Raw genomic sequence first — 12,633 nt, 5'->3', positions numbered from 1 at the left:
AAATAGTCTGTATTTCAGGATCCCGTCCATTAAGTAGTTTTTGTTCCCCATACATTTAAAACTTACAAGATACAGTCTTATTACTTGTAGTGGGCCTTTTAAACATTTATATTTCGTCAGTTTCACCAGTCACTAAAACTGGGCAATTGCACAGACTACCTGCTGTTCTTGAGTTCCCTATTAAACCATTTTTTTTAGAAATATATATATATATATATATATATATATATACAGAGAATTCCGTGACCAATAGTTCCTTTAGTTTTAAACCTTGAACAACTTAAAGTGGAACTGCCGTTTTATACTACCTGGTCCTTATTTCTGGCAAAAAATACGATCGTTTACTCACCCATATAACTTTGGTGTCATTTGGAGTCATTCGGACGATATTTAGATCTGCGTATATCCATATAGTGGGAGTGACTGGGGCACCGAAACGCAGCCTCTAAATAACGCATTATCTGCTGCGAAACTTGTTCATTTCACCAATATTTTGTTATGATACGCTAGTGCTATTCCCCGTTGAGTCCGAAGTTACCTGTTATCTATTCGTGGACGTGTAGCAGTTTGTTGTTCTTTGGCCAGCTGTTCCTCTTTCTGCCTCCCCATCCTCCTTTCAACAAGCTCCTCATCCATATACTCTGGCTCAAAACGGTAAGGACGTCCATCATGAACAAAGTCGTCGTCCACAACCTCAGAATCGGAAAAATATTCAGCCATGTTGCAAAAAAACAAGCAGTAGCAAATTACAGGTAAACAAGCTGCTCAGGGTGCGTGCGACGCTCAGAGATGACATCATCCAGGTCAGAAGTTAGTCGGTCAATCTACAGACCCCGGATGATGATAACAGGTAACTCCAGACTCAACGGGGAACAGCACTAGCGTATCATAACAAAATATTGGTGAAATGAACGAATTTCGTGGCAAATAATGCATTATTTAGAGGCTGCGTTTCGGTGCCCCAGTCACTCCCACTATATGGATATACACGGATGTAAATATCATCCGAATGACTCCAAATGACACCAAAGTTATATGGGTGAGTAAACAATTGTATTTTATGCCAGAAATAAGGTCCAGGTTGTAAAAAACGGTAGTTCCCCTTTAAGATAAAATTCTAAAATATAACTGTAATCAGAAGATTAAAATCAAATGCAAATGCCGGCTGTTAGAAGTGGAACATTATAATTTTAGAAGAACTTGTGTCTGTTATCAAGTGGACTTAATTCTCATTCAGGGAGGATCTGAAAGAAAGTGTGTGCAAAAAAAAAAATCGACACATACATAAAAGAATAGAGCTGCATCCAAACAAGAACTACACAGTGTAAAAAAAGGGTCTTTTTATTAACTGGCGAAACTTATGACATAAATGTTAAAAGGGTCTGTCATTATCGTGAACATAGAAAATGTAAACACTCTTTTTTTCATACCGTGCAGCTTAGTGCCGCCAATTTCTTTCAACTCTTCCGTATGTGTGGTGAAAAAGAAAGACTTGAATTATTGCCAAAGCACTTTTACTGTTTAGTGTTCTAATTTTAGAGGTGAGGCTTGAGCAACCTAACCTTAGTCTGGCATTATAGGAGTGTGAAGGTAATGCTAACACAAGGCCTTTACTTGAACTTTCTGGTAGTTTTGCTTAACATGATGCAACAGTGTGTTGCTGTTTTTGTTGTTGTTTGTTTTTGTTTTGATTTGGTTTATGCTTCCAGTATCAGACCAGTACGCATTTATCTAATGATCTTTATGCAGGTGCAGGCGTTAATCATCAAAATGACTAATTGTACTGTTTTAGGGTTTTTAAAATATTCACAGTAACGATAAATCTGTCAGATTTGGTAATAATTAACATGTACTTTACACAATTACACCTGTGTCTCTGTAGACACTTATCTGTTTTATATATGAATTATCTAGATGAGATGTTGGCTGGCTGTCATTTCTATTATCTGCAATGTAAGAAACTGCGACGTTTGACACACATGCAGGGCTTTTGGCTAATGCTTGTATTTTCCAGCAGAGGCAATAATATTCCAGTGAATAAGCTATTGTAATAAACCGTCCTAATGTCAAGGCGTATACTCAAGGACCGTTGGGTGGACTTTGTTCGAGATGAAAGCAAACGCATATGCTTGATGCTTCTTAATTTGGGCTACTCACCTGGCAACAAGAGACCTGGATTCAATGATTTATTTTTGCACTGTATCTACAGATCTGTGAAAATGCTGCATTTTGTAGTGCTCTTTGTACAGCCACGTTTTGTAAAGTATTAGGGCCACGGGTTGTGTCATTCTTTCCACCTTGTTTACTTAACTGTTTCCTAGGATATCAGAGATGAGTATCTCTGAACTAAGCTGTTCTGTAGCACAGATGTTTTATAACAATGTTTGCATTTATGGAACGAAATAACACTATCTCTTTTACACCTGTACACGTGTTTTGTGTTTTATTAATGCACAATTTCTGCACGTTGACAAAGCATGTTCAAAATACAATCTGCTACAATACGAGAAGTTGTTTGTCATGTTTTCATTTGGTCTTATAATTTAATATACTATGAGAGTTTGGTAATGTTCATGGGGGGGGAGAAAGGAACTGTAGGACGGGGGGCAGTCAGTCTGATTGGTCAACATAACGTGCAATTCATAATGTGCAATAACAAAAGCCATGTACAATCACCACAATCATAATATATATATAATTTAATCTTTATTTGGGTGTTGGGTACTTGGGGTATTCTTGTTTATATTTCTGAATATTTTGCACATGTATGTCCAACAGTGCTGTGTGTGACGGAGATGTCAATTTCCCTGCGGGAACCTTCAAAAGTCATCTATCTCATCCAACCATCCATCCATCCAAAGTATTAGGCACATTATTGCCGCCTTCCTGCAGTCACAACAAGACCAATTAGTTGGCCATGGCAATAAACAAGACTAATTAAAAACATGTGCACGTCTATAATTCACACAGCCTGGCCAAAAAAAAAGTCGGCACCTGGATCTAGCTAATCATATAGGTAGGAGCTTCCTATTGGATAATTACTGCATGGGTGATTATGTTTCAGCTGGCAACAAGTTATTTGACCCCAATTGATGCAATGAGTAGCTTCTCATTTCTTAAACAACCATGTCTAAAGACACATCCTGTGGTCTTGGAAAAGATGTTAGTCTGTTTGAGAAGGGTCAAATCATTGGCATGCGTCAAGCAGAGAAAACATCTAAGGAGATTGAAGAACCTACTAAAACTGGGTTAAGAACTGTCCAACACATTATTAAAAACTGGAAGTATAGTGGGGAACCATCAGAAGAGAGGCAGATGAAGTGATGCCTAGTGCCTACTGTACAAGCCTGCGGGGTCAGTGCTATGATCTGGGGTTGCTGCAGTTGCTCCGGTCTAGGTTCAGCAACATTATGTGTCCAAAGAATGAGGTCAGCTGACTACCTGAATATACTAAATGACCAGGTTATTCCATCAATGGATTTTTTTTTTCTTCCCTGATGTTCACGGGCATATCCCAAGATGACAATGCCAGGATTCATGGGGCTCAGATTGTGAAAGAGTGGTTCAGGGAGCATGAGACATCATTGTCACACATGGATTGGCCACCACAGAGTCCAGACCTTAACCCCATTGAGAATCTTTGGGATGTGCTGGAGAAGGCTTTGTGCAGTGGTCAGACTCTCCCATCATCAATACAAGATCTTGGTGAAAGATTAATGCAACACTGGATGGAAATAAATCTGGTGACGTTGCAGAAGCTTATCGAAACAATGCCACAGAGAATGTGTGCTGTAATCAAAGCTAAAGGCAGTCTAATGAAATTTTAGAGCGTCTTTGTTCACTTAATGCTGGTACTACTTAAAATGAGATACCTTTTTAAAAAGAGGTCTTAGTTGTGAACTAAACTGAGTTATACTTAATCAAATGTTACATATCAGTCACAATATTTCTAAGAATAAGTTTTGGCTAAGCATTTATAAATAAAATACCAAATAGAATAGATTTTAACTAGACAGTTCAAATGATTTTGTCAACTTATTAATTATATTATTATTAATAATGACAAGGATACTAAACTTTTTAAGAACACGTTACTTGAAACTGGACAATAAGATTTATGTTTCATGTAACAAACACGTGACAAAATAGATAAAGCTCTACTTTCAATTTTACTTTCCTTAACAATGGAAATGAATGTCCAGTATGTAATGGCAGCCAGTGACGCCGCGTGTCAAACACCAGGGGGCGCCACATTCTAACTACGTATCCGGAAGTCGTGTAGCCACACTCATCATTTTGAATCTGTAGTTCAGCTAGCAGCCTCCTGTTTGTTAGCATCGACTGTTGGAAACTCAACGTTTAGTTAGCGGTACATTTATAAGATGTGGACCGGCTGTTAACGTCAACACTGCGCGCGGAACAATGTAGCGGCTGTGAAGTAATGTCAACTCTTTACGGTGAGAGCGTTTAAGGAACGCATTGTTAAGCAACCAGCTAGTTAGCACACGTTAGCCGAGGCGTTAGCTAACACGTTTGCTAGTAACGGCAATTTACCACCTGCCAAAGTTACACAGACGTGTTCCAGTTTACGTGTCTGTGGACGGTAGCCTCTGCAAGAGTGCGTTTTACTACAGTAGTGTGCTCGAAGCTAGCTTGTTTATGCGGACATCGTTTATTTTGAGAAATGCTGTGACAAGAAGGAAAGTAATGGTGGAGTGGTGTAACGACTCTACCCGTGCAGCTGTCCGGTAGCCTGTTCGTGCGCAGGCTGCATGTCTTCAAACAAATTAGGCCAACGACTTTTTACATTGCGCATTTTTTATTCGTTTACTACCTTTATCGTTAACATTATCGTTAGCGTAATCAGGATACTCTGAGTTTATGGTGTGACATTGTGTTAGCGTCGTGGCCGTGGGTAAGATTATGTTTCGGTTAATTATTAGCTTGTCAAAGTCAAGCTCGTAATTACTGACACCCACGCTCAAATATCTGACTAGTAGTGAAACATTTTTATTTGACTTATAAGCTTCTCCCGACTGAAAATGACTAAGAAGTAATTAATAATTTAAATACTAATAATGTGATACGTGAAAATGTTAATTTATATCTCTTGAACAATGTCCTGTTGGGTTTCGTGACAAGTCATTTCCAGCCAGAAGAAACTATAAACATGGCATGAATATGAAATATAGCTTTATGCATTTGAAGACGGCTTTACACTGTATATTATAATCCAATACTTGTGTTTTTCAGACTTCGTTTCTTTACTATGAGCTCCCTACCAGCCCAGCCTCCAGCGGCAAGCTCATCCTGCAGGACGCTACCTGGAGATGGGAATCAGGTACAACTAATCAAAAACTATTAGCATACACTCACTTGCCTGTTCATTAGGAACACTAGTGAATAATATAAATGTATTCTAATATAACAGTCCTGCTTTGAATCTTAGCTTAATGACCGATATAATGCTCAGTTTGTTGCTGAAGCAGCGTTAGAAAGAGTTAATTCAACTGTATGATCATACTGGAGGACATAGCTTGTGGTGCTATTAAACACAAAAGTGTTTCTGTTATTTAGTCTAGCCCACTGACTGAAATGGGCTTCTCAAAAAAAATAACAGAAGCGTGTGTTGGTACAACACAATAATTCAATAGTTCTAGAAACCACAGACTACAGAGTGCAAGCACAGTTGAATCAACAGATCTCTCTGTTATTTTAAACAAATGCTGAATACCAAAACCTTCATGAAGATAATATTAAGTGCATGACTGTTATACAAGAATGCATTTTTGCTAGTGGACCTAATGTACTGGCAAGTGAGTGTACTTAAAGTTGAACTACTGTTTTTTTACAACCTGGACCTTATTTCTGGCATAAAATACGGTCGTTTACTCACCCATATAACTTTTGTGTAATTTGTCACCGTATATCCATATAGTGGGAGTGACTGGGGCACCGAAACGCAGCCTCTAAATAACGCATTATCTGCCGCTAAACTCATTTCACCAATATTTTGTTATCGTAACCTAGTGCTATTCCCCGTTGAGTCCGGAGTTACCTGTTATCATCATCTGGGGTCTGTAGATTGACCTACAGACCCCAGATGATGTCTTCTGACCTGGATGATGTCATCTCTGAGCGCCGCGGGCACCCGCGACGGTCGGCTCGTTTACCTGTAATTTACTACTGCTAGTTTTTTACAACACGGCTGAATATTTTTCCAATTCTGAGGTTGTGGACGAACCATAGCAGTAGCAAATTACAACGGGAATAGCACTAGCATACGATAGCAAAGTATTGGTGAAATGAATGAGTTTCGCGGCAGATAATGAGTTATTTAGAAGCTGAGTTTCGGTGCCCCAGTCACTCCCACTACATAGATATACGCAGATCTAATTATCTCCTGAAGGAATACAAATTACACAAAAGTTATATGGGTGAGTAAACGATAGAAATAAGGTCCAGGTTGTAAAAAAATAACAAAAAAACAGTAGTTCCCCTTTAATTCGTACATATATTCGTATTTAATGCTGTGCTGTTGTCCACTCAGGTACAACCAAAAGCTCCTCTCCTGCAGATTCTGCGTGTAGCCGGAGCCCAGGAAGATGTCTTCACCCTCAAAGAGGTGGGCCGTCTAATGAAATGTCAACGATGATTGTCTTTGCTGCTCGTTTCACTGTCGCACAATTATGGATTCATTGATCGTTTTTTAATACGCATTGGGCCGTATAGGTGATGCACTACTTGGGTCAATACATCATGGGGAAGCAACTCTATGACAAACAGAGGCAGCACATAGTCCACTGCCAGGATGATCCTCTGGGAGAGCTGCTGGAGGTGGAGAGCTTCTCCGTCAAAAATCCAAGGTATTCATCCACCTCAAAAAAATCAGTTTGTAATCAGTAATGCTGATATGTATGTTTATATATTGAATATGGAAAATTATTCTAAATGTTTGTTTCCTCATTTTGCAGCCCGGTGTATGAAATGCTCAAGAAATACTTGGTTGTGCTTGGTTGTACTGGTAAGTGATATGCTGACGTAATTCTTTTGTCAGTTTTTGTGAAATGATGATGTTTTGATCAGGCAGAATCAGAAAAGAACATTAAATGAGTGGATTTATTTAATGCAGGCTGCACATTATACACTTGTTATGTATTGACATTCAATCATGTCTCTTCCTCTGCGTGGTGTGTTTGATGAATTCTTGTTTTCATCTACGTCTTACCATGGTATGTGTCGGAGTGAAGCCTTGTCGGAATACGGCAATCTTTTTTTTTCCTTCACATTCTTTTTGGATATTCACTTTTTTTTGTGTGTGTGTGCGTGTTTGTAACATTTTTTACATCTCTTGTGGATGTGGGGATTCAACATAGCATCAGAAGAACACTTGTTCTTCCGAGCCACAGAAGAAGGCCTTAGTGAGAGAGTGTGTGATGCAGTAATTAAATAGGGGGGGTGTCCTTTTTCTGTTACTGTGTCTTATCTGAAATGCAGACGCTGCAGAGAATCTTTCTGTGGGCCGTGAATGTGTAGAGGGCGGAGTGGAGGATCGTGGTCAGGTAAAGCCGAAGCATGGTGCTCAGAAGAAACAGAGACCCTCAGCCTTTCTCACCTCACTACACACAACACGTTATGACAGGATCGGCAGCCAAAAACCTGGTCCAGACTTCAATTTGGCCTATTCAGATTGTAAATCCAGATAAGTTGGTCACTCGCAAGTTATGATGTGGACAATTTGTCCTCAAGATCTTGTTTGCCTAAGATACAGGTTATATCTAGTAAGGTATAAAGTGAGCTTCTGTCGGCTTGTGTGTACTGGGGAAGAGGAGGTAAAGGCTGCTGTCTTCGTTGGTGTGCATTTGTACAGAGTGGCACCGTCTCTGTACAGCCCCATCCTTGGTTTGGTCTGGTGGTATTGTCGGCACATTTTGTGACCCACCAGCTCCACCCAGTGGATGGGGGGCAGAGTCCCTGTCTCTGTCTGTGTCAGAGTTCTCTTCTCTGCTCCGATCTTTGGAGGATCACAGCTCCTGATCAGTCTCGGGCCTAATGATAACCCTAATTCACCCCTCTTCACCCTTCCCCATGTTCCTACACCCGTTCTTCCTATTCCCTCCAATATTTATCATGTACAGCTTACTCCATGCCATTTATTTAATACAATTTATCTCATTATCATTGACCCGCTGTCAGATTTGAGTATTTCTTAACAAATCAGTTGTATTTACAATTACTGCATGTGCTAAAACCACTACAGGGTTGAGAGAGTTTCTGAAATATTTGTATTTCCTTCTTTTATAGCTTTGATAAAAAAAAATTCTTGCTGGTGTATATATTACACAAACTTTGCTTGTGTTTCCTTTGTCATAGACTCTATATCTGTCTTCTTTGCTCTATCCTGCTTTCTGTGTTTAGAAGATAGAACATACTATATAAAAATTAAATCATCATAAATTTGGTCTTACTGCCATTGGAGTAACACGGGATTCTGTGATCACAGTTTAATTAATACACCAGCTTTTCTTTCTCTCTCTGTTTCGCCCACCCACTCAACATTTTGGTGCCCAGTTATATCTTTAAGTGTTTCCTCCCTCCCTCCCCAACTGGCCCATACCCTAATTGCCCAGCCCCTTGTTCCCTGTACCACCTCTCCATACTCGGAGGCCATTTTGAAAAGGAGCTGCGAGTCCTCCAAGTATACAGTCATGGCTCTGTGTCCTAATTTTTGTCCTACACATCTTCTTTCTCTGTAGATGTGTGGAGGTGTGGTCAAAGCAGGTATGGAGGCTGGCAGTGATAGGCCTCTCCTGCAGACCCCCTCCCAGAGACGACCTCGGGAGCCAGATGATGGTAATCAACAGTCTGTTACACAAGTAGCTCAGGCCTGCGCTCGAGCCAGGCTTCTTATATAAAGCTGAATTTAACTGTTCAAAACCTCTCCAGACTCTCTTGAAGGCCTCCCACGTTCAGCCTGCAAACGGCCCAAGCTGGATGTTACTCTGGATGAGTGGGACCTCTCTGGCCTGCCCTGGTGGTTTCTGGGTAATCTCCGTAATAACTACAGCCGCAGGAGCAACGGCTCCACTGACATCCACACTAACCAAGTAAGAAACCTGAAGTTCGGGCTTCATTTGTGTAGTTTCAGTCTCAAAAAAAAACTGACATGGTTTAGTTTGAAAATGGCATGAACTGGAGCGTGACAGTGGTGGTCTGACTGATATGTCAGCTGTCTCCTGCACAGGAAGAGGACACGGCCATCGTGTCGGATACCACAGATGACCTCTGGTTTTTGACCGAGGGAGAGAGTGAACAGGTGAGCGTGGAGATGAAAGAGGCAGCACTGGAAGAAGGCAGCGAAGGAGAGGCTCAACTTGAGGATGATGATGGAGGGGGGAAGGAGGAAAAGGCAGATCGAGAGGTAGGTGTTTGTTTAGGCCTTTGCTTTTATTGCTTCCACCTAAGATGCTATCCTGCCAGTTAAGATGCACTTGAGGTTTATAAAAAGTAACTTTCATTTCTATTGTGTGTTATTTAGATGTCGGAGGAACCAGATGAAGACTCCCAGTGTCTGAGTGATGACACGGATACAGAGATCTCCACACAGGTTTGTATCTTAGTATTTCTTAGTTTTAGATTTTTGTGGTTGTTGAGTAAAAGTACAAACACCAGACTTGCCCTTTTGTCCATATTATCCCTCAGGATGCATGGCAGTGCACAGAATGCAGGAAATATAACATACCTCTACAGAGGTATTGTGTTCGCTGCTGGGCCCTGCGTAAGAACTGGTACAAAGATGTCCCTCGACTCGCCCATTCCCTGTCTGTTCCTGACATCCCTGCGTGTAGCTCTCTCACTACCCATGATGACGAAGATGACAGCGACACAGGCATTGATGTCCCAGACTGCAGCAGGACCGTGTCCGATCCCGTCATCCTGCCTTCTCACTCCACAGCTGATCGACCATTACCCACTATGGTTATGGGGAAAGGCAAGGGCCCTCGGCCCTCCAACTTTCACAAGGATGAGCAGCTCTCAGGAGGGGAGAGTCAAGAGAATCTGGGCATGGAGGTTGAAGATGTTCGGCCCGAGGCACTGTTGGAGCCTTGCAAGCTCTGTCGAGTGCGACCTCGTAATGGAAATATAATCCACGGACGTACAGCTCACCTGCTTACTTGTTTCCCATGTGCAAGGAGGCTACATAAATTCCAAGCTCCTTGTCCAGGTTGTGGAAAGATTATTCAAAAAGTTATTAAAATTTTCATTCTCTAAAAAGCCCTTCAACACGTCTGTAAGGCTGTAGGGACCTAAACAACAAAAAAAAAAATACAACACACACTCTAAAACACATTCATCCATTCATCTGCATGCTCCTAGAAACATACTAAACGTGCACCTTATCCATCTTTAACATCTACAAAGATATACACAAGATATAGCACTTGGTGAAGCTTGCTCTTGGCTGCATGGTTTATTTTATGTCACACTGCCTCTGAAGTATTGCCGGATGAAATCCCTTGGACTTTGGTGCCACATAAAAATAAGGGACGTTCAAAGGAAGACATATTTATATATTTATTAGAAGATCACAAACTGTAGGAGTGCACAGTTGGTGTGGGCCCTTATTTGTTCTCATGAAGGTTTTTTTTTTTTTTTCAGGCTATGTGAATTTTCTGAGTGCATTACATTTGTCGAGTGGTGGCATTTAAGATCTGGTGTTTTTTTTTTTCTTGTGTTCGTCTTGTTTGACTTTGTTTTTCATATATTCACTTAATTCATCACCGGGACAAAAATGGAAATGTTCTTTAAGTATCTTTTGGCCTATGTTTTTCTCGTTTTGCGTTTAAATCCTTTTTGTGTCTCCTTAGCCATTGTGGCTTTGAGCGTTAAGGATAAGATTAAAACCAGAAAGGCAAGCTAATCTTGAAAAACAATTAGGGTTCTCCACAGTTAAATATTCAGGACAATATCTTACTAAGATTTCTTTTCTCTGAGCATAAGTTAATGTTTTGTAGATTACGGTAGTGTGTTGGCTTAAGTTCTGTTTCTCTCAAACAGTATTTTAAAATGTTGACTTTAACCTGCTCAAGAATGCACAGAAGTGTTAATTGTACATTTTTCTCTTGGTGATAAGTTGATGTTAATATGTATTCAATATTTACAAAATGCCAAACCAGGTATGTCTGCAGTAAGTATGTCATGTACGAGTTCAAATTCACAAAGGGTGCTTTCCATCCCTTCCTAAACCTAGAATGAACCATTTATGTATATTTTGTATTTAATTTATTTATGATTATGTTTTAATTTCGACCACAACCCATGAAGCAGACAAAGGCTGCACTTGTTACAGGGTTCTAATGTATTTTAATTTACATTAAACTTAAAAAAGAAAAAAAAAAAAAAAGTAGACGGGCCCAGTTACCAAATGCACCCTCAGTGAAAATGACTTATTTTCGGGGTGTTGGGGGTTTTATTTCAGCGTTACACTGCCATGTGATGACTTTGAATTTAAATGCTATATTATAGTTTTTATTTTAATGCATCTGCATTACCTGAAGATTGTATCGCAGGACCACGTAGATACCATTTCTTTTCAGCGAGTGTCGATAAATAAATACAGATGTACACATGTTTTCTTTTTGTAATTTAAGATGTCCAGTGACGGTAGACATTTAACTCTTGGCTCTGCTTGGTGTAAAGAGTGTATCATAGTTCTTGGATTTGCTGTTGACTTGCGCTTAATCTTTCTGCCAGCAGGTGGAGAGAAGTTGGGAGTATTGCAGCTTGCCAACAGAAACTTAACTGTACAGTACCAGTGACAGCATAATGAATATGATGTTGACTATATAGAGCATGCCTCTTGTCGTGACTATAGCCAGCACTGAGCTGGTGCCAGAGCTTTATTAGCCATGTAAAAGATTAATATAACCTGTTGTATTTATCAGCATTAATGTGCATCAAGAGAAGGAGACCTCTACTAGACACAGACCTCATATAAGCGGTGCAGTATACGTACCAGCTGTACTGGTTCAGATTGACCAACGTAATTGTGACAGTGACTGGCTTTAAGACTAATGTGCTCAAACATGGTACAGCTAATGCATTTTTTTTTTTTCTACTTGTCATGGAATAAAAACATGTTTGCTAAACGGTAAAAGAGTTAATGGTTTGATCTCATTCACCAGAGGGACAGTTGATGTACAGTGCCCACTGGTGAAGTGTGTGTGTGTGTGTGTGTGTGTTTGAAGAATAAGTCATTGTATGACAGGCCAGCTGTCATGTGTCTTCTCCTTCTCCGCCGGTCTCCAGCACCTGCGACTCTCCTTTGCTTACTCACTGTTCTCGTTCTCCTTCACCGTCTTATTTTTGTCTTGTTCTTGGGAAGTGGGGCAGACACCCTACCCTCTACAGTGTATATATCGCTGTAACACCGATACGTAAATACTGCAGCTACTTTAGCTCAGGGTGCTATTTAGACGAGGGTCATTCATTTGGGTATGCTTCCCCGTTTGTGGAAAGTCCCCTACCGTCTGAAATTGCCCGATGATTCAGTAAAGCACATGATCTGTATTTGACACGGAATATCTTGTTACTAAAATAACTGATTTGGTAGTGTTTGAATCCTTTAATTTA

At 40.3% G+C, this 12,633-nt stretch overlaps 1 protein-coding gene across 3 annotated transcripts; it reads left to right on the top strand.

Moving 5' to 3' along the window:
• Positions 1-4,301: 4,301 nt before the first annotated feature.
• Positions 4,302-12,174, top strand: mdm4 (MDM4 regulator of p53). 3 transcript variants are annotated; one of them, XM_084543362.1, is made up of 11 exons: positions 4,302-4,457; positions 5,254-5,341; positions 6,551-6,625; positions 6,733-6,866; positions 6,975-7,024; positions 7,498-7,562; positions 8,757-8,853; positions 8,947-9,107; positions 9,245-9,421; positions 9,539-9,607; positions 9,703-12,174. In XM_084543362.1, the coding sequence occupies exons 2-11, from the start codon at positions 5,270-5,272 to the stop codon at positions 10,270-10,272; spliced, it is 1,470 nt and encodes a 489-aa protein (XP_084399488.1). In that variant the 5' UTR covers positions 4,302-4,457; positions 5,254-5,269; the 3' UTR covers positions 10,273-12,174. The 3 variants fall into 3 exon arrangements, with proteins under 3 accessions (XP_084399488.1, XP_084399487.1, XP_084399489.1); XM_084543361.1 differs by having other exon boundaries at positions 9,230-9,421; XM_084543363.1 differs by lacking the exons at positions 4,302-4,457; positions 5,254-5,341; positions 7,498-7,562 and having other exon boundaries at positions 9,230-9,421.
• Positions 12,175-12,633: the final 459 nt, after the last annotated feature.

This window comes from Chelon labrosus (assembly GCF_963514085.1).
Source record: "Chelon labrosus genome assembly, chromosome: 4".
NCBI lineage: Eukaryota > Metazoa > Chordata > Actinopteri > Mugiliformes > Mugilidae > Chelon > Chelon labrosus.
Note: the sequence above shows the minus strand (reverse complement) of the source record. Positions and strands in the feature narration are given on the sequence as shown.